The sequence below is a fragment of the Stenella coeruleoalba genome, assembly GCF_951394435.1.
Source record: "Stenella coeruleoalba genome assembly, chromosome: 20".
Classification (NCBI taxonomy): Eukaryota; Metazoa; Chordata; class Mammalia; order Artiodactyla; family Delphinidae; genus Stenella; species Stenella coeruleoalba.
In genome coordinates, this window is record NC_137166.1 from 57,452,535 (window position 1) to 57,471,903 (window position 19,369).

The window sequence follows — 19,369 nt, forward strand, 5'->3', positions numbered from 1 at the left end:
ATGTTTGGGGAGGCTTCCCTGGTGGCGCAGTGGTTGAGAGTCCGCCTGCCGATGCAGGGGACACGGGTTCATGCCCCGGTCGGGGAAGATCCCACATGCCGCAGAGCGGCTAGGCCCGTAAGCTATGGCCGTTGAGCCTGCGCGTCCGGAGCCCATGCTCCGCAACGGGAGAGGCCACAACAGTGAGAGGCCCACGTACAGCAAAAAAAAAAAAAAAAAAAAGTATGTTTGGAACATATACAGAAGATTTATTTTACAAAAAGTGAAAGTGCTTTAACATAAATTATAAATTTAAGTGTATGTTATTATCCAAATATCTTCATATTTATTCTGTCCCTTCTATTTTTTGAAAACATAATCCCTTTAAGGGGAGACATTATATTGTAGACTCCATTCAGCAAGCAGGAGCCCAAAGAAAAACCTTGGTGCACACACTGCAGTGTCACTAAGTCACAATATGCCTGCTTTCAATAGTTGGCAACCAAGATATATTATCTTATCACTCTCCAACTTCCTATAGATCAGAACTTTAGAGATAATTTTGTAGGCGTCAGTGTATGCATTCCAGGTGAGACAGGCTGGGACCTGGGACCTGGGATGCTTTGCTGTAGTGCTTGCACCTGGATGAACATCTCCTCAAGCAACAGATACAAAGAAACTACAAGGGACTAAATATAACTGTGTACATGTGCTTTAGGGCAAATTATGAACAGCAAAATACAAAAGACCAAAAACCCAACTGCCACTTCTGAGGTGTCGGAAGCAAAAGCAGGGTACTGTGCATGAGCCCTGCACAAAGCACCACCAAGGGCGTGGGCAGACCACCTAAGCCATACCTCCGTTCCAACCCTCAACCCTCCTCTTACCCTCATCCCATTTAAGGGACCAGCTCACCCCCATATCAGGGACCAAGCAAGGGAAACTTACTTGCTTTTTTGCTCCCTAGTGCTGCAGCATGAGACCCAGCAAAGTCTTGTCTGAATTTCTTGTCTGGCCTCTGATCAATTTTGATTAAGGAGGCCAAGAACCCTGGTCAGTAACAATGGGATAAGAAAGAAAAGATTTCAGCAAGGATCATGACAGGGGAAATGGATGACAGCTGTAAGGAGGCCCATAAGGAAGTAGATGATGAGGCATTCTGCCTGCTTCCCACACAAAATAATTCATTCCTGCATGGGTACACCTCAGTGTTTGTGTTGAACCCCAGCAAGCCCGGCTAATATATATATATATATATATATATATATATATATATATAAAATACATTTATTTATTTTATTTATTTATTTTTGGCTGTATCGGGTCTTCGTTGCTGCACGCGGGCTTTCTCTAGTTGCGGTGATCAGGGGCTACTCAGTTGCAGTGCGCGGGCTTCTCATTGCAGTGGCTTCTCTTGTTGCGGAGCATGGGCTCTAGGCGCACGGGCTTCAGTAGTTGAAGCACGCGGGCTCAGTAGTTGTGACGCACAGTCTTAGCTGCTCTGCGGCATGTGGGATCTTCCCAGACCAGGGCTCGAACTCGTGTCCCCTGCATTGGCAGGCGGATTCTTAACCACTGCACCACCAGGGAAGCACACAGCTATATTAAAAAATATATATATTTTTTGGATGTGGACCATTTTTTAAAGTCTTTTATTGAATTCGTTACAATGTTTCTTAGTTTCTGTTTTTGTTTTTTTGGCCACACCACAGGGCATGTGGGATCTTTGTTCCCTGAGCAGAGATCAAACCCATGCCCCCTGTAGTGGAAGCTCTGTTGCTTAACCATTGGACAGCCAGGGAAGTCCCTCAATTTGTTACAATGCTGCTTCTGTTTTATGTTTTGCATTTTATAGTCCAGAGGCATGTGGGATCTTAGTTCCCTGTCCAAGGATAGAACCCGCACCCCCTGCATTGGAAGACAAAGTCTTAACCACTGGACAGCCATGGAAGTCCCTAGCCCTGCTATTTTCCCATTTATTTATTATTTTTAAATTTTATTTATTTATTTTTGGTGGCGTTGGGGCTTTGTTGCTGAGCACGGGCTTTCTCCAGTTGTGGCGAGCAGGGGTTTCTCTTGTTGCGGAGCTCGGGCTCTAGGCGCACAGGCTTCAGTAGTTGTGGCTCACGGGCTCTAGAGCATGGGCTCAGTAGTCGTGGCGCACTGGGTTAGTTGCTCCGAGGCATGTGGGATCTTCCCGGACCAGGGATCGAACCCGAGTCCCCTGCATTGGCAGGTGGATTCTTAACCACGCGCCATCAAGGAAGTCCCTATTTTTTCCATAAAATATTTCTAACTCAATTTCCTGAAATAGATACTGCTATGATCTCAACGTTTGTGTCTCCCTCAATTCATGTGTTCAAAACCTAATACCTAACGTGATGGTATTAGGAAATGAGGCACTTTGGGAAGTGGTTAGCTCATGAAGCCTCTACTCTTATGAATGGAATTAGCGTCCTTATAAGAGAGGCCCCAGATATTTCCCATCGCCTCCTGTCATGGAAGGATATAGCAAGAAGGAAGGCTGTCTATGGACTAGGAAATGGGCTTTCACCAGATCTGCCAGCACCTTGAGTTTGGATTTCCAGCTTCTAGAACTGTGGGAAATAAATGTCTGCTCTTTATAAGCCACCCAGTCTATGGTGGTTTCTTATAGCAGTTTCAAATGGACTGAGACAAATACAATTAATTTTAAAATATGAGACTTATCGGAAAGGAAGAGCAACTTAACTAAATGCTATTTCTTACTAGGACACTGGCTGCCACAATCACAGTCTGAAAATGTGTGCAAAAGGGGCATCTTACCCCCGAGAGATAAACATTTGTTATTGTTTGAGGAGGATGACAATGCTCCAAATAATTATCCTGAAAATTGCTGGAGTGAACAGATCTAGCTCTTTCCTCCCTTTTCTGTACAAAATGTATTTTGAGGTAGCCAAATAGAAAATTATGGAAAAGTTTTCTTTATACAGGATTTCTAGCTAAGAAATGCAGAAATAGCAATAGAAGTAGGTACAAATGTTTCAATAGCTTATAAAATAATCAACTACCCAGAATCATCAGCGCATGAAGACAATGGATAAAAGATGCATGGCAAAATGATGCCTGTAGAGAAACACTCATAATATTGGAACCCCGTTGCAAAAGAGAGACACCCAGACATCTGAACAGGCTTATGTGATGCAGTCACAATTTCTCAGCACTGTGTGTGGAGTATTATGACCAAAGGCTGAATCTGGATTTCAAACTTGTTTGGATGACAGGACTGTTCACTGAAATTGGGGGGAAAATTTTGTTATTCATGATGAGCTCAAGGTGGTTTGAGATAGTCAAGGGAACCTGGAAAAGGAGATGGGAGAGCATTATAACAGACTCATCTGGGACTTCCCTTGTGGTCCAGTGGTTAAGAATCCGCCTTCCAATACAGGGGACATGGGTTCGATCCCTGGTTGGGGAACTAAAATCCCACATGCCGCGGGGCAACTAAGCCTGCGTGCCACAACTGGAGAGCCACGTGCCACAACTGGAGAGCCGCGTGCTGCAACGAAAGATCCCGTGTGCCACAACTAAGACCCGATGCAACAAAAAGTTTTTTAAAAAAGAAAAGAAAAAAGAAAGAACAGACTCAGGATATGAGTTAGGGCTGGACAGGGACACTTACTGGCTGGCTGAACAGCATGAAGAAGGACTAAGAGGGGAGAGGCCACAACATGGTAGGGAAGCCAATCCACTCATTTTATGGATCCAGCTTCCTTCCTTTATAGTCAGATGTGAGAGAGACAATGCCAAATATCATATTGGTATTTCTAGGGCACAAAGGCAAGGGAGACACAGTGCAAGGAAAAGCCTCTGATAGTCTGATGGACAAAGGGCGGGGGAATGAATAAAATGAATGAAGAATGTGGGAAAGGATGGGATGCGGAGTATAGTAGAGAGAGTAATTTCAAGGGGAAGAAATATTCCTTTTCTCCTGAGTTGGGAAGACAATCTACAAGAAAACGTACATCACTATTATTCATTATGATTCATATTATTACACGGATAATACAAATAATTTATTTTTGTTGATCCCCTTCCTATGAGGAAGGCACTGTTCTATGCACTTCTGTGCATTATGTCATTACATCCTCAAGCAACACAAAGCCACAGAAATGATTATCATTCTATTTGTCAAGAGCAAAGTGAGAATTTTTAAAAAGTAGCTATAGCACAGGGAACTATATTCAATATCCTGTAATCACCTATAATGGGAAAGAATCCAAAGATATATGTATATATGAATCAGTTTGCTGTACATCTGAAACTAATACAACATTGTAAATTAACTACACTTCGATTTAAAAAAAGAGTAGTAGACTGATGAACAGAATATTTCAGATCCATTTAATTAGGTTAATTAGAAAATGACTCCAGCAAGGTGAGCTTCACGTTCTCAGCATCCCATGGGATTGTAAACCAAGCTCATTTTCTTATCTCCTCAGGAACACAGCAAACCACACGTCCCAGTCCTGGCACCCAGGTGTGGCCTCCTGTCAATGGCATGAGAGTGGAAGGGATGTCTGTGTGCAAGTGGTTATGACTTCTGCCCTCCTCTCTCATTTCTCCTATGCAAACAGGATGATGCCAGAGCAAACTTAAAGCCAGATGGTGACAGGAGAAGGAACCTGGGTCCCTGAACAATTGTGCTCCCCAGAGCTCCATTCTGACCCACACTGGACCTTGATGTAAGCAAGAAACAACCAGGCCCCCAACGAGGCCACACTGAGGAGCTTCCCACAGACATCCAGAGGCAGGAATTCCCTGCCTCTGGATGTCTGTGGGAAGCTCCTCCGTGTGGCACACATCCAGTCAGCTCGTGGTTGTCCTTGTGTACGCATACTTTGGTCTCCTTTTCAGGAACATGGTTTGAATCTTCATCTGCAAGCTTTAGGCATCTCTTCCTGTGGGCCTGGCCCTAAATGCTTCTATTTTGGCTTTTCCTCACAGCCTCCCCATGAAGCAGGTGCCTCACAGGCATCATTTTCCATAGGATGAAATCAACTCTCAGGGAGATAAATGTACTTGCTGAAAGGCAGGGATCTGATGAGCAGCTGAACAAAGTTGTACACCAGGTTGGCTGCATCTGGTGTCTGTAATGTATAACCACAAAGCTATGCAGCACTGCTCCAGAATGGGCCAAGTCCTGGCACGATGGTGATCACTATTTAAAAAGACAGAAATATCATCAACCAAAGAAAATAAATTGATTATTTGAAGCTTAATCAAAAATAAAACTTTGCTGTTCAAGAGACAGTTAAGAAAGTGAAAACTCAAGTCACAACCTGGGGAAATATATTTGCAAGAAATATATGTGATAAATGACTGATTCTCAATTTATAAATAGTCCTTATACCAATAATAAAAAAATAACACAATTTAAAGTATTTGCAAAAGTTTTGAAGGTATACATCACCAAAGAAATATAAATGCTAAAGAAGAAAATGAAAATATGCTCCTTGTCATTAATCACCATTGTAAACACAATTTAAAGCCATAGTGAGGTACTACTACACACTCATTTGAATGACTAGAATTCAAGAACAGATAATACCAAATTGATAAAGATGTGAAACATTTACTACTCTCATATATTTCTTGAGTGAATAGAAATTGGGTGACTTCCCTGGCGGCCCAGTGGTTAAGACTCCACGCTTCCAGTGCAGGGGGTGAGGGTTCAATCCCTGGTCCAGGAACCTAGATCCCACATGCCGTGCGGCCAATAATAGTAATAATAATAGGGCTGCCCTGGTGGCGCAGTAGTTAATAATCTGCCTGACAATACAGGGGACACAGGTTCGAGCCCTGGTCCGGGAAGATCCCACATGCCATGGAGCAACTAAGCCCATGTGCCACAACTACTGAACCTGCGCTCTAGAGCCTGTGAGCCACAACTGCTGAGCCCGTGTGCCACAACTACTGAAGCTGCGTGCCTAGAGCTCATGCTCCGGAACAAGAGAAGCCACCGCAATGAGAAGCCCAGCCACTGCAACAAAGAGTAGCCCCCTCTCGCCGCAACTAGAGAAAGCCCGTGCACAGCAACGAAGACCGAATGCAGTCCCCCAAAAAATAAATAAATAAATAAATAAATAATAATAATAAATAGAAATCGGTAATTAACTTTAGAAAATACAACTGTACTCTTTTGAGATGGTATATATATACATATCATATGATATACACAGTAACTTCACTTGCAGATATATCCTTAAGAAAAATTAAATCATATAACTCAGAAACACTTCTGTGGAAATAGTCACAAAAATAGCAGCTTTATTCATAAAAGCCAAAACACAATATAATATTTGTGATTTTACTTTTATTTTTCCCCCATCATGTGCTAAAATATCTAAACTAATCCCAAGATAGAGTGGCTCATGCTACATCTCAAGTCCCCATGCTGGAACCTACCTCAATTTCTATTTTTTGTAAGTATTTGACTCTGTCAGAAGTGGAAACCTAAGGCCACCCAATCAGAATACGCCTGCTCAGCTTTAGTTTTTCACACCCTAGCTCCAAAACTTCCCTGTACCCCATATAAGAAAAGTTAACCCAGGTATGACCAATCAGCAATTGCCTAGTATGATTTCCTTGTCCTCAAGGACAGGAATTTTGTGTAAGTAATCTGTGCATTCTGAATGGCTCTTTGGAGCTCCTTCCTGTTTGCTACACTGGATGATTCCCAGTTTGTGAATAAGTACATAAAAGCCAACTGGATTCCAAGATTAATGACTCTGAAATTTTCCCTTAACACATATGTGAAGACTTTTTTCCTTTTTTAAAAAAGATAGATTTCTATGGTCCAAATATGTGGGGATTTTTTTTTTTTTTTTTTTTTTTTTTTTTTTTTTTTTTTTTTTTGCGGTACGCAGGCCTCTCACTGTTGTGGCCTCTCCCGTTGCGGAGCACAGGCTCTGGACGCGCAGGCCCAGCGGCCATGACTCACGGGCCCAGCCGCTCTGCGGCATGTGGGATCTTCCTGGACCGGGGCACGAACCCGTATCCCCTGCATCGGCAGGCGGACTCTCAACCACTGCGCCACCAGGGAAGCCCCAAATATTTTTAATTCAATTTTATATTCTACTCTTGAATTTTTAATTTCTTTGCTTCCTTTCTTCTTGTTTTTGGCAGGTATAGCAATGCTACTTAGAGCTATCTGACATGTTCCCTGATTGATATACTGGTTTATGTAGTGCATATATCAATAGAAAGTAGTTTTTGCATGAAGGGACACAGGTTTTAAAGTAAATGTATAATACTAAACACTACTGCAAAATAATTTTAATAGATACCCAATGCTAGTTTATGATATTTACTAATATCTTCAGTGTTACCAACATTTACTTACTAACGTCAGACTTACTGAGTCTCATCAATCTGATTGGGTTCATTTGTATTTGCATTTTTTCCTGTTGGAAAATACGGTTCTTTTATTTTTAGAAAATTTAGTTTCTTTCTGGTAATTCTAATCTCAAGTGGCATACAAGAATTTTGCCTTCACGGGTTTTAAATATTTCTCTCATTAATTTGTAGTATTTATTGAATTTACTTATTATTTACATATTAATGCTTAAAAAGTATAGGTGGCTCAATATCTTATGTGTTTTCTTCTTATTTCAATTTTTATGATTTTTTTAAAATAAAAGAAACCTGCTATTATGATATAGTTTGTGTATATGCTGTGATCATTTTTACATATGGGTTGAGAAGTCCTGCAAGGCATGCCAAATTAATAGTGCTGTGAAATGTGAAATAAAAAGGAGTCACTTATGTCAAGGGATTTTAACATGGAGCTGGGAGGCTATTAATTAGTGAACCTCCTGCACTTTCCCATCATGTGAAACCATGAAGTTTTTTTTTTCTAACATCTTTATTGAAGTATAATTGCTTTACATTGTTGTGTTAGTTGCTGCTGTGTAACAAAGTGAATCAGCTATACATATACATATATCCCCCTGTCCCCTCCCTCTTGCGTCTCCCTCCCACCCTCCCTATTCCACCCCTCTAGGTGGTCACAAAGCACCAAGCTGATCTCCCTGTGCTATGTGACTGCTTCCCACTAGCTATCTATTTTACCTTTGTTAGCGTATATATGTCCATGCCACTCTCTCACTTCGTCCCAGCTTACTCTACCCCCTCCCCGTGTCCTCAAGTCCATTCTCTACGTCTGTGTCCTTATTCCTGTCCTGCCCCTAGGTTCTTCAGAACCATTTTTTTTCTTAGATCCCATACATATGTGTTAGCATACGGTATTTGTTTTTCTCTTTCTGACTTACTTCACCCTGTATGACAGACTCTAGGTCCATCCACCTCACTACAAATAACTCAGTTTCGTTTCTTTTCAGAAAGCATAAACTTTTGATCTGGGCCAACGTGCACCCCACTTTGCCTTTAAAATCTCTTGACTTTTATTCCCCAGCTGGACACCTTTTGGGTTGTCACTTGAATGTGTGTCCACAATTGCAAATCTTTGATCCCAAACAAATGTGTCATGCTTGATTAATGCCGCTCAGATTTACTTAGGTCCACAGTATCAACGACAGACTTCATTATCTAATTTTATATACTTATTCTCTTAGCCAATGATGACGAACTCAGGGATATTTAGTTGCATATAATTCCCTTTTTAATTTTTTATTCCAAAATATTATTGACTTGATTTTTCTTACTTGAAAATTCTTCCAAGATTTTTATAAAAACAACAACAACAAGTAGTACTGTGGCTACTTTCAGCCTTTTCACAACTGGAATGCTTTTTTGCTAATCCTGTATCAACTTTTATGTTGAAAGGTTATACATAAAGGCTTTGCTGGGTCTACTTTGATGTGTTTTTAATTTGTACTTCCCTCAAGGACAGGGTGCATTAATGCCCTGGGGCTTTTCACATCACAAACCGGCAGCGAGGGGAACTACATTACCCAGAAGACTGTGTGGACCGGCCTTGTTCTCCTCTCCAATGAAGGCACCAAATTAAGGCTCTTCCGGATTTTGAACTAACCATGGGCGGGACTTCCGGCGTCTTTCTGATGGCGGTCGTTTGGCGGCTTTTGCTGCCGTCTGCAGGACCCGAGGCTCTAGGTCACTCGGTGGAGCGGAGCTTAGAGAAACTGGAAGGAGCCCGAGGGGGCGCCGTCCACACTGCCCAGGAGTGAGCGGGTTGCGGAACCCACTTCCGGGATTTTCGGCCTAGGTCTCCGCCATTATCCTGCGCGTCTCCTGGCACCACCGCGCCCACAGGGTCCTATGTCAACCAACACGGTGCAGGACCCGGCCCAGGTGACTGTTCCGCCCCCTCCCGCGCGCCCTCCCTGATCCTGACCCAAATCCTCAAGCCCCCAGGGAGGGTCTCCTGCTCAGGGCACTGGGGTTCAGTCCCCTGCTTCCAGAAATTTAGGTGTGCGTGTGTGGTGGTCCCATTTCTGATAGGATGTGTGACACAGTGTGGAGCGTGTTAAACGCTGTGAGCTTGGCCCGTGCAAAGCATTGGAGGTGCTCAAGAGCCGGGAGCATTCGGGAGTCCAGGACTTAGGCTGTCACCATATGGACATCAGTCCGCCAGTGACCTCCTCCCCCAGGGCAGGAGGTTCTTTCTGCAGGGACAGGGCATTTAAGGAGGAGTCAACAGACTGCGTCAACTGAGCCAACAGTCATCATTCTGGGAACCATGGAGGGTTGTGAATAAATCAGGACGACCCTCTGAGTTTTAAAGTATTTCAAAGGCTGCTCAGGGGAGAACAGACTGGGGAGGGGGAACTGACGGTGAAGGCAGGGAGACCTGGGAGAGCCTAGTGCATTCCACTCCAAAGAGTAAGGTGGCTTCTGGACCAGAGTGGTGCCTATGGAAGTTGCTGACCTGAAACAAACAGCCTGCACGCTATTTCACTTGCAAAGATGGGGCTTTTTGTTTGTTTTTATTCCAGAATCATCAGGGAATTGCAATTGGGGTGTGCAACCAAGGTGAGCTAAGACTTTTATAGAGATTAAAGAAGGAAGTTAGAAGGGCTGTAGTCACCAAAGAGTCCATGGCTTTTCATTGTCCAAGTCCTTCCCAGGAAAGAAGAGAGTCTTTCTTCTGCCTTTTGGATACTGTTATTGTCTCAGGTCAGTGAGGGCTCCACCTTCCTGTATGCCAACTTTAATTGAGGTTTCTGTTTATTAATTTTTTTACAAAGGAATTTAAGTAATAAGATTCCCAGTAAACCTTAAAGATAATTGGTAAGATTTCCTGGTGCTGTGAATGTGGCTCTGAGCTAAAGGACAGATTACAGTACAATAAAGGTTTTCTTTTGGAAGAGCATCTGGGAAGACTTGAGACCAGACTGATGTGAGAAGTCAGTTTTAGGGAGAGATTAAAAGCTGGATTCGGGACATGCTGTTTCTGAGCTCCCAAAGTTGAGGTAACAATAGGAGCTGCTGGAATCTGTAATCTGGAATTGAGGGAGGAGGACACTGGCGGACTGATATCCATGTGGTAACAGCCTAAGTCCTGGACTCCAGCCAAGACAGGATCTCAAATTTAGGAGGGAAAAGTTGTCACTTTTCTGTGCAAGGGGACCTCAGATGAAAGTAGAGAGACCTGGGGCTGGAGGGCAGGGCAGAGGGGGTGGGACTTTCTGAGGCTGCCTGAAGATGGGAGGGTCCTATGGTTCCAGGGCTTTCTGGGGAAGCAAGGGTATAAGGAGTAAGGAGCCTTACCTGGGATGGAGATGGAGAAGAAGGTGTGACGTGTAGCTTCACTGCTCTGAACACGCAGCTGACTGTCTATTCCTTGTGGAGCCAGAAAACGGTCAGCCAGGGTGGTGGAGCAGCTCAGGCCCAGTCAAGGGCACACGTGCCTCAGCTCTCCCAGGAAACTACAAGGTTAAAAATGTAGAGATTTGGGCTTCCCTGGTGGCACAGTGGTTGAGAGTCCGCCTGCCGATGCAGGGTACACGGGTTCGTGCCCCGGTCCGGGAAGATCCCACATGCCGCGGAGCAGCTGGGCCCGTGAGCCATGGCAACGGGAGAGGCCACCACAACAGAGAGAGGCCCGCTTACCACAAAAAAAAAAAAAAAAAAAAAAAAAAACAGAAAAAGAAAAAGTATAGATTTAGCAAGTTAATCTTGTGTAAACAAGTAATAACTGCTTAAAATGAGAATATATATCTGTGCTATAATAATATACATATGTTTAGGTTTTATTTTGGGCTCTTCACCTAGAGCTCTGAACCCCTTGGAATTTCCTGGATTTAAGATTGTTTTTTGTTATTCACAACTAGCCTCTTTAATCACAAAGGAGTTTGACTTAGGGTGGGTCCCCTAGATAACCTCAGGATTGGACTGATCACCAGGAAAATAAGGTGAATAGAACGTTAAACTTTCATCCCCACATGGGACCTCCCAAGGATCAGGGGGGAGCTGGAGATTAAGTGTAAAAACTGCTGAACAATGAAATTCAAGGTTCCTTCAGATTGGTGAACACATTGAAATGGTGGAAGTGCTGGGAGGGTGGCATGTACTGAAAAGGCCTAGAAACCCCCTGCTGCCCTCCATCCCCCACAACCCTGACCTAGACGTCGCTTCCATTTGACTGTTCCAAAGTTGTATACATTACAGTAAACCAGAAAAAGTAAGAAAAGTGTTTTCCTAACTTCATGGGTCATTTCAGCAAATTATCAAAACAGAGAAGGGGTTCATGGGAAACCCTGAATTTGTAGCCAAGTGGGACAGAAGTCCTGGTAGCCTGGGAACCAGGGCTCGGAACTGGCTTCTCAAAAGAGGGCAGTTTATGGGTTTGATGCCTTAAACCTGTGGATTCTGTCACTAAGTTCAGGTAGTGTAATAATAGGAATGAATTTTAGGGCACCATGGTGGTGTCATAAAATTAGATAATTGGTGGCTGAAAAAAGATACTTTGTCTCAGAAAGCCTTGAAAGACATGTAAGAAAAACGTAATTTTCAAAAACATTTATAGAAATCTTAATCCTGTGTTCTGTAATAGCTGAATCTTACCATGGGAGAGGTAATAATGCATTTGGTATGTACACATTATGAGTTAGACATCCTAAGTGTTGCCATTTACATGAAGACACTGAGACTCAAAGAGGGTGAGTGTTTTTTTCTTGCCACACCACACGGCATGTGGGATCTTAGTTCCCCAACCAGGGATGGCACCCGGGCTCCCTGCAGTGGAAGCTTGAAGTCTTAACCACTGGACCACCAGGGAAGTCCCAAGGATGTTGAGTCTTTGTCTAAGCCTATCCAGTTGTCAAGCTATAGCTCTGAAGAGTGAGGATCTGAGGTCAGAGGTCAGCCTCAGATGACTCATGTCCAGGAAAAGGAAGGGAAGAAACAGCTCAGCCTTTACATCCTCACCATAATCACCTTTACCTCAGATACTCCCTCTTTTCACAGGTTCCCATGGTAGCAGCAGCATTTATGGTCCCTGGACAGGTAAGTGGAAGAAGCCCCAGTACCTACCCAGACATCATCGCTACCCCTAGTCCTGACACACAGATATAGGAGACAGTGTTGTCCTGGGATTATGGGCCCTTAGGTCTGGGCCCTGGCATCATCTCAGGCACAAGACCATTAATCAAAGCCAGAAGTTGTACAAAGGTGTTCCCATGTGTCCAGTGGAGAAGGTCAAGTGGTGACATGTCCTTGGGCACAGCCTGGAGATGAGACTGAGAGGGGAGTCTTCAGGGAACTGCCGAACCCATGACATGGACTGATAAATACTGAGGTCATGAGTCATTTCTGTGATGGCAGCCTGAGGAGCTGGGCCTCTCCTGAGGGGGCGGGTCCATGACACGTGGCCTCAGAAGAGGGAAGTGATCTGACGCTGGGTCTGAAGAGGCTGTTCTGCCTGCCGAGAGGAAGAAGACTGGGGGTGAGGGTGGAGCCGGGGGCCCAGAGGAGGGTACAGTCTTGGTGAATGTCGATTGTGACTGGATCCTGGCAATGGCTCTGTAGCAGGAGAGGAGGTGAGTCTCTGAATCTCGTTTGTGGTAGAGCTGATTTTCTGCTGTACAGGATGACAGAGAGTAGTCTGACATGACCCCAGGATGTTTGCCTCTAGGTGACGGTGGGGATGCCATGTCTGAGACGGGAAGTCAGAAGTAGGAGTAATGGACAGAAGCACTGTCCAGAGTTCCTTGTCCCCAGGCTGAGTCTGAGATATTACCGGGGTGTCTCGGGGAGGTGTCAAGTGGGCCACTAGAAACACACACATGGAGTTCAGGAAGGATGGGGTTCAGGATTGAAGATACCCCTGAGAGGTGGATGGCATGTGGACCAGGTCAGATTACAGGCCCTCAGGTCATGTGTGGGTGCCATGAAAGTTGTAGAGTGGGGAGGGACATGCCCTCCCTGGGCACGGGGACAGGGGTGGCTGTCATCACTAAGATGGATGAGGCAGTGCAATGACCATGAGTGTGGGGGGTGGGAGTGGCCTCAGGGGAGGTCCTGGTCATGGCACAGAATTCGAAGGGGTGGATAAGGTATGGATGCAGAAGCTAAGCAGGAATGGAGGTCAGATGACAGGGAGGTAAGGCCTGGGGCATTGTTTCCCCTCCATAGGCTCAGAGTCTTGTGATGACTGCGGTTGGAGCCTGAAGTGAGTGAGACTGGACGACAGACCAGCTGAGGGCAGATGAGCGCAGCTGGGACAGGGTCTTGGGCTGGGCTGGGGGGGGTCTGGGGGGCTGGGCTTGGAATGAGAGGAGTAGAGAGAGGAAGGGGTGAGTGGTGCAGGGTCAGCACGTGGGACACTGGAGGACAAGGACTCGGGCATCTGAGCCCGCAAGATGTCTGGGTGCTGACGTGGGAACAGGGATCAGGGCCATGTGGGGAGACAAAAAGTAGTACTGGGACCGCCTGTAGCAGTAGGTCCCGCAGAGGCCTGGGGAAGCACTGAGTGCTGGGTGGCACGAGGGGAACATGATGAGGTGCCGAAGGCCTGGGGCCGAGGTGGTGGCATGGGGTGTGGGTCACGGTCGGGCACGTGAGGGAGTTGTGACCCTGCAGGGCTGGGCAATGGAGAGGAAGGGAATGTGAGCATGGACTCAGGGCCCTTGTCCCCAGGCTTTACTCCAGGGGGCTGAGTACAAGTGTCATTGTGTGTGGTGTGATCTTAGGAGAGTCGACTCTGAGGAGAGTGGCTGGGGGTTTGTGTGGCAGCCTCAGAGCGTCTTGTGAGACTGCTTGTCTCCCTCTCTGTTTTAACTGAATGACGTAACACTAGCAGGTTCCTGTGGAATCAGGGTCTGGTGTGTCCTCTGAGCTGGGTCACTGGGGTGGACGACCATGAACTGGGGGTTCTGGTTGCAGAGGCTGCTGTGAACTCACTTGTCCCCCTCATGACAGGGCCATGTGATCTTTGAGGATGTGGCTGTGTCCTTCTCCCAGGAGGAGTGGGGTCTCCTTAACGATGCTCAGAGACTCCTGTACTGTGACGTGATGCTGGAGAACCTGTCACTTATAGCCTCCCTGGGTAAGGACCCCTGTTCCACACCATTGCCCCGTATGGGACTCTGCCCTTCTTTTTGCATGGCTCACTCCATCCTTCCCAGCCTGGACCTTGGACATTGCTTACTTCCCCGATTTCCTGGCACTTGAGCTGCATTCCCCCACCCTGTGTGTGTTCAGCCCTGTACCATAGGCTCTGAAGCCTTTTACAGAAGACTTTGGTCTCAGACGCTTGAAGCCTGTCCAGCTGATGCCACTTAGCTTTGCCACTGCTAGGTGTGTTAACTGTTCAGATGTGTGCAAGATCCGTGTCACACATTCTAACCCTTTTTTTGCACTGCCTGTGTCAGGAATTACAGACACTTACATGGTCAGCATTTGTGGTCAACCCTAGATTATTTTTGCACGACTCCTTAAGGTTCTTCTACTGATACATTTTTTTCCCTGAAATCTGTCATTGGTTGGTTCACTCTGGGCCAGTGTCTTTCTCCTAATGGCCCTATTTTCCTCTGAGGAGTTTGATCTGGTAGGGCTCATAGTCACCCAGCCTGAGCTGAAAGCTGGAGGCAACCCTGGGTGCCTGACGAGGTAGGCCCCTGTCTAGTCATAGGACGAGGGTTAATTGCATCCTGAGCCTGGTGAGCAGGAGCTGTAGGAAGGCATGATATCATTGATGAGTTCTAATCCTACAGGGAAATGTCCTTTTCTCTCTCCTCTTTCAGCGTCAAGACTCATCATGCTCATACTTAATTTCTTTCTTCCACTTCTCCCCATTTTGACACTTTGCCCACTTTTCATTTCTACTGTGATTTCTGACTCCTGTTTTCCACCTTAGTGTCCTCCAAAACTCTCCTTTCCCCCTGTCTGCACTGTTCTCCAATTTTATGTATTTTTTATATTGTATATGCATATCCTTAATGTATCATGAGAGGTACATGTTTACTTACATTGTCTTTGAACACTGATAGTCAGGTGTAATTGCATTTTCCTGGATTGAGACACGCATTCTACAGAGCTGACCCTTGTCACCACCAGAAAGTCCTGCTGAAAGCCATCTGCCTAGGAGTGGATTGTTCTAGCCTCTCCTCCCGGCATGACACCACTACCTGGTATCCTGTGTTCTTGCTGGTTTGAGACATTTCCTGTTCTGCGACCATCAGAGACCTAGCATTGTAGAGTATCCCCTTCTACCACTTGACCCTTCCTCCCTTGTTTTAATAACAAACCCATGGGCTTATTCCTACATGTGTCATGCACAGATTTGTAGTGGACTCCTGTACCACCAACGTCTCCATACAGTTTATCAGCATTTTTGTGCTTTCAGGGTGTTGGAGTGCATTAGGTACTGAGGAGGCCACTTCTGAACAATGTGTTTCTGTAAAACAAGTGACACAAGACAGGAATCCAAATCCAGACCTATCTATCCTGAAGACTCTTACTTCAGATATGGGTGCCCTGGTAGAGAAATATGTTTTGTACCTGGCTGAGCACCAAGGAGTGCATCCTGGGCTGAAACCGTCCTCTTCTGGGGCTTGTGGGAAAATGTTCACTTCTCACCTACAACAGCACCAGAAGCAGCCCAGTGGAGAGAAACACCTCAGAAGGGAAGAGAATGGGGCCTTGCTTGTGACGAGCTGCAAAGTCTTTTTACCCGACAATATGTTCACATGCGGAGAGATTGAGAAGGCTTTCTTAGGCAGCTTGGGCTTTCCCCAGCACCAGCCCTCCCACGATGGACAGCATCCAGGAAGAAGCAGGGAGAGCAGGGAGGTCTCTCACCCTGGACAAGGGCATTACGAGTGCAGCGAATGTGGCAAAGCCTTCAGTAAAAAGTATAAATTCACGGAGCACCTGAGAGTTCACACTGGAGAAAAACCTTATGGGTGCAGCGAGTGCGGCAAATTCTTCAGACTCAGGGGAGGTCTTTCTCATCATCGTAGAGTTCACACAGGAGAAAAGCCTTTTGATTGTGGTAAATGTGGGAAAGTCTTCATCTACAAATGTAAACTTGTTCAGCACCAAAGAGTCCACACTGGAGAAAGACCCTATGAGTGTAATGAATGTGGGAAAGCCTATGCCCGCAAGGATTCACTTGTCCAGCACCAAAAGGTCCACACTGGAGAGAAACCTCATAAATGCAGTGAATGTGGGAAGCTCTTCCTTTACAGAAATAAACTTCTTGTGCACCAGAGGATCCATACTGGAGAAAAGCCTTTTAAGTGTACCGAATGTGGGAAGTCCTTCAGTTATAAAACCAGTCTTATTATCCACCAGAGAACCCACACTGGAGAAAGGCCTCATATGTGCAGTGAGTGTGGGAAAGCCTATGTCAACAAAAAAAGTCTTATTGTACACCAGAGAATTCACAATGGAGAAAAAGTTTATGGGTGTAAGAAATGTGGGAATTTCTTTATAAGCAGCTTTGCCCTTAATAAACACCAGAATGTTCACACTGCACAAAGGCGTTATGAGTGCAGTGAATGTGGGAAAGCTTTCAAGAGGAAAATCAGACTAGCTGAGCACCAGAGAATCCACACTGGAGAAAGACCCTATGAGTGTAATGAATGTGGGAAAGCCTTCAAGCTGAAGAATACACTTGTTAGCCACCGAAATGTCCACACTAGAGCAAAGCCTTTTCAGTGCAGTGAATGTGGGAAGCCCTACAGTAACAAAACAAGTCTTGTTGTCCACCAGAGAATCCACACGGGAGTAAAGCCTTTTCAGTGCAATGAATGTGGGAAGCCTTACAGTTACAGAACAAGTCTTATTGTCCACCAGAGAATCCACACTGGAGAAAGGCCTTATGAGTGTAATTCTTTGTATGTAGCTCCAAGCTCATAAAAAAGAGGAAAGTTCACACTGGAGAAATGTCTTCTGGACTTATGTGTTCCTTCACTTGAGTTAATATCTAGCACCACAACTCCTGTGTTGTAGAGTAGGTGAACGTTTAACTTATGTGGGGTCAAACTTTTTTTTGTGTGTGTGGTACACGGCCCTCTCACTGTTGTGGCCTCTCCCGTTGCGGAGCACAGGCTCCGGATTCTCAGGCTCAGTGGCCATGGCTCACGGGCCCAGCCACTAAGCGGCATGTGGGATCCTCCTGCATCGGCAGGAGGACACTGCGCCTGCATCGATCCCCTGCATCGGCAGGCGGACTCCCAACACTGCGCCACCAGGGAAGCCCCAGTCAAACTTTTTAAAGTGGTAGTATCCTTTTACAGTCTTGCCAGAAACACCAGAACCCAAGTTCCCATTCTTTCCATTCTTACCAACACTTGGTATGTGCAGGGTTTCTAATTTTTGTGACATCGTAGGTGTATAGTGGTATCAAGTGATTTTAATTTGCATTTCCCTAATGACATGATGCTGAGTGGTCTTCCATGTGTTAATTTCCAGCCATATATTGTTATTGAAATTTCTATTCATTTGATTTGTTGTTCTAATTACTGAGTTTTGACATTTCTTCATGAATTATCGAATACGGTCCTCTAATGGAAATACTTAGCAATACTTTCTTCCAGAATTGGTCTTGTCTTTTCAATTACTTTTCCAGAGAAAAAGTTCTTAATTTTAGTGTAGTCTAATTTGTCCATTCTTATACTTTTTCCCGTTTCCTCCTGTAACTTTTATGGTTTAGGGTTTTTATTGATGCAAAGGAATCATTTTCAATTAATTGTGGGAGTTATTTTTTAAAATATAGACACCCAATTGCTGCAGTGATACTGATTTAAAAGATTATACCTTTTCCCCTGAATTGCTTTAGTATCTTCATCGACGGTCAATCATTTATGTATATGTTTATTTCTGGAATTTCTATTCTGTTGCATTTATCTACTTTATTTATGCCAGTATTTTCATGTATTAACTAATTTGTTTTTATAGTATGTCTTGAAATCAAGGTTGTATACTCCTTTGACTTTCTTTTTTTCAGTCATTATAGCCTTTCTTGGTTCTTTGCTTTTCCATATGAAGTTTAGAATTCACTTTTCAGCTTATACAGCACAAAAAATCCTACTAGGAGTTTCACTGGGCTTACATTTAGTCTTCAATTTATTTTTATTTTTTGGCTGTTCCGTGCAGCTTATGGGATCTTAGTTGCCTGATCAGCAATTGAACCCAGGCCAGGGCAGTGAAAGCGCTGAGTCCTAACCACTGGACCTCCAGGGAATTCTCCTAATCTTTAATTTAGAAAGAAATACTGAGTGTCCCAATCCATAAACATGATACATCTCCTTTTATGTAGATCTTATTTAATTTTGGATGGAAATGTTTTTAGATTTCTTTTTATAGGTCTTGCATATGTATTTTCTAAATCTGATAATATTGTGAATGAGAATTAAAAAATTTTTCTTTGTGAAATGTTCAGTGCTAGTACGCTAAGAGAGATATCAAACTACGGATAGAAGTGAGCCTTCTTAATCCTACAACATCTACAAAGAGTAATTAGAAATACTATACCTTTGAACCATTATTAAACTATTGCCATTAGAATAAAAGGAGGGCAGCTGCTCATTGTTCTCTTATTCAGTATCATCCTGGAGTTCCAATTTCATTCAATACGAAAAAAAAAACCGGCAAAATAATGAATATGTAGCAATTGGAAAGGAAGAAAACACCTAAAATATATCCTCAGTTTTCATCTTCACTATGAATCCAAATATGGACACTCATTTTAGTGCCTCAACCCATCATAAACTCATAATTGTTTCATCACCCATTTGCTGACCTTCTTACTTCCTTAGGACCCATCACCTTCTATTACGCTATGCAACTTAATATCATAGAAGAACTGCTTATTTTATTTTTCTATCAAATACAGAGTAAGTTCCAGTAGGAAAATATGTATTTACATGTTGTGCACTGATACATTCTGTATTCCTAGAAACATGTCTGAAACACATATGGT

The 19,369-nt window shown here is 44.4% G+C and overlaps 1 protein-coding gene across 3 annotated transcripts; it reads left to right on the forward strand.

Annotated features, from left to right (window-relative positions):
* Positions 1–9,027: 9,027 nt before the first annotated feature.
* On the forward strand, positions 9,028–18,957 carry LOC307178299 (uncharacterized protein). Of its 3 annotated transcripts, XM_079906354.1 has the most exons (5): positions 9,028–9,291; positions 9,936–9,972; positions 12,409–12,447; positions 14,362–14,488; positions 15,788–18,957. In XM_079906354.1, exons 3-5 carry the CDS (start codon positions 12,415–12,417, stop codon positions 17,302–17,304), a joined length of 1,677 nt encoding a protein of 558 aa, XP_079762480.1. In that variant the 5' UTR covers positions 9,028–9,291; positions 9,936–9,972; positions 12,409–12,414; the 3' UTR covers positions 17,305–18,957. The 3 variants fall into 3 exon arrangements, with proteins under 3 accessions (XP_079762480.1, XP_079762479.1, XP_079762481.1); XM_079906353.1 differs by lacking the exon at positions 9,936–9,972; XM_079906355.1 differs by lacking the exons at positions 9,028–9,291; positions 9,936–9,972; positions 12,409–12,447 and having other exon boundaries at positions 14,379–14,488; positions 15,771–18,957.
* The last annotated feature ends 412 nt before the right edge of the window (positions 18,958–19,369 follow it).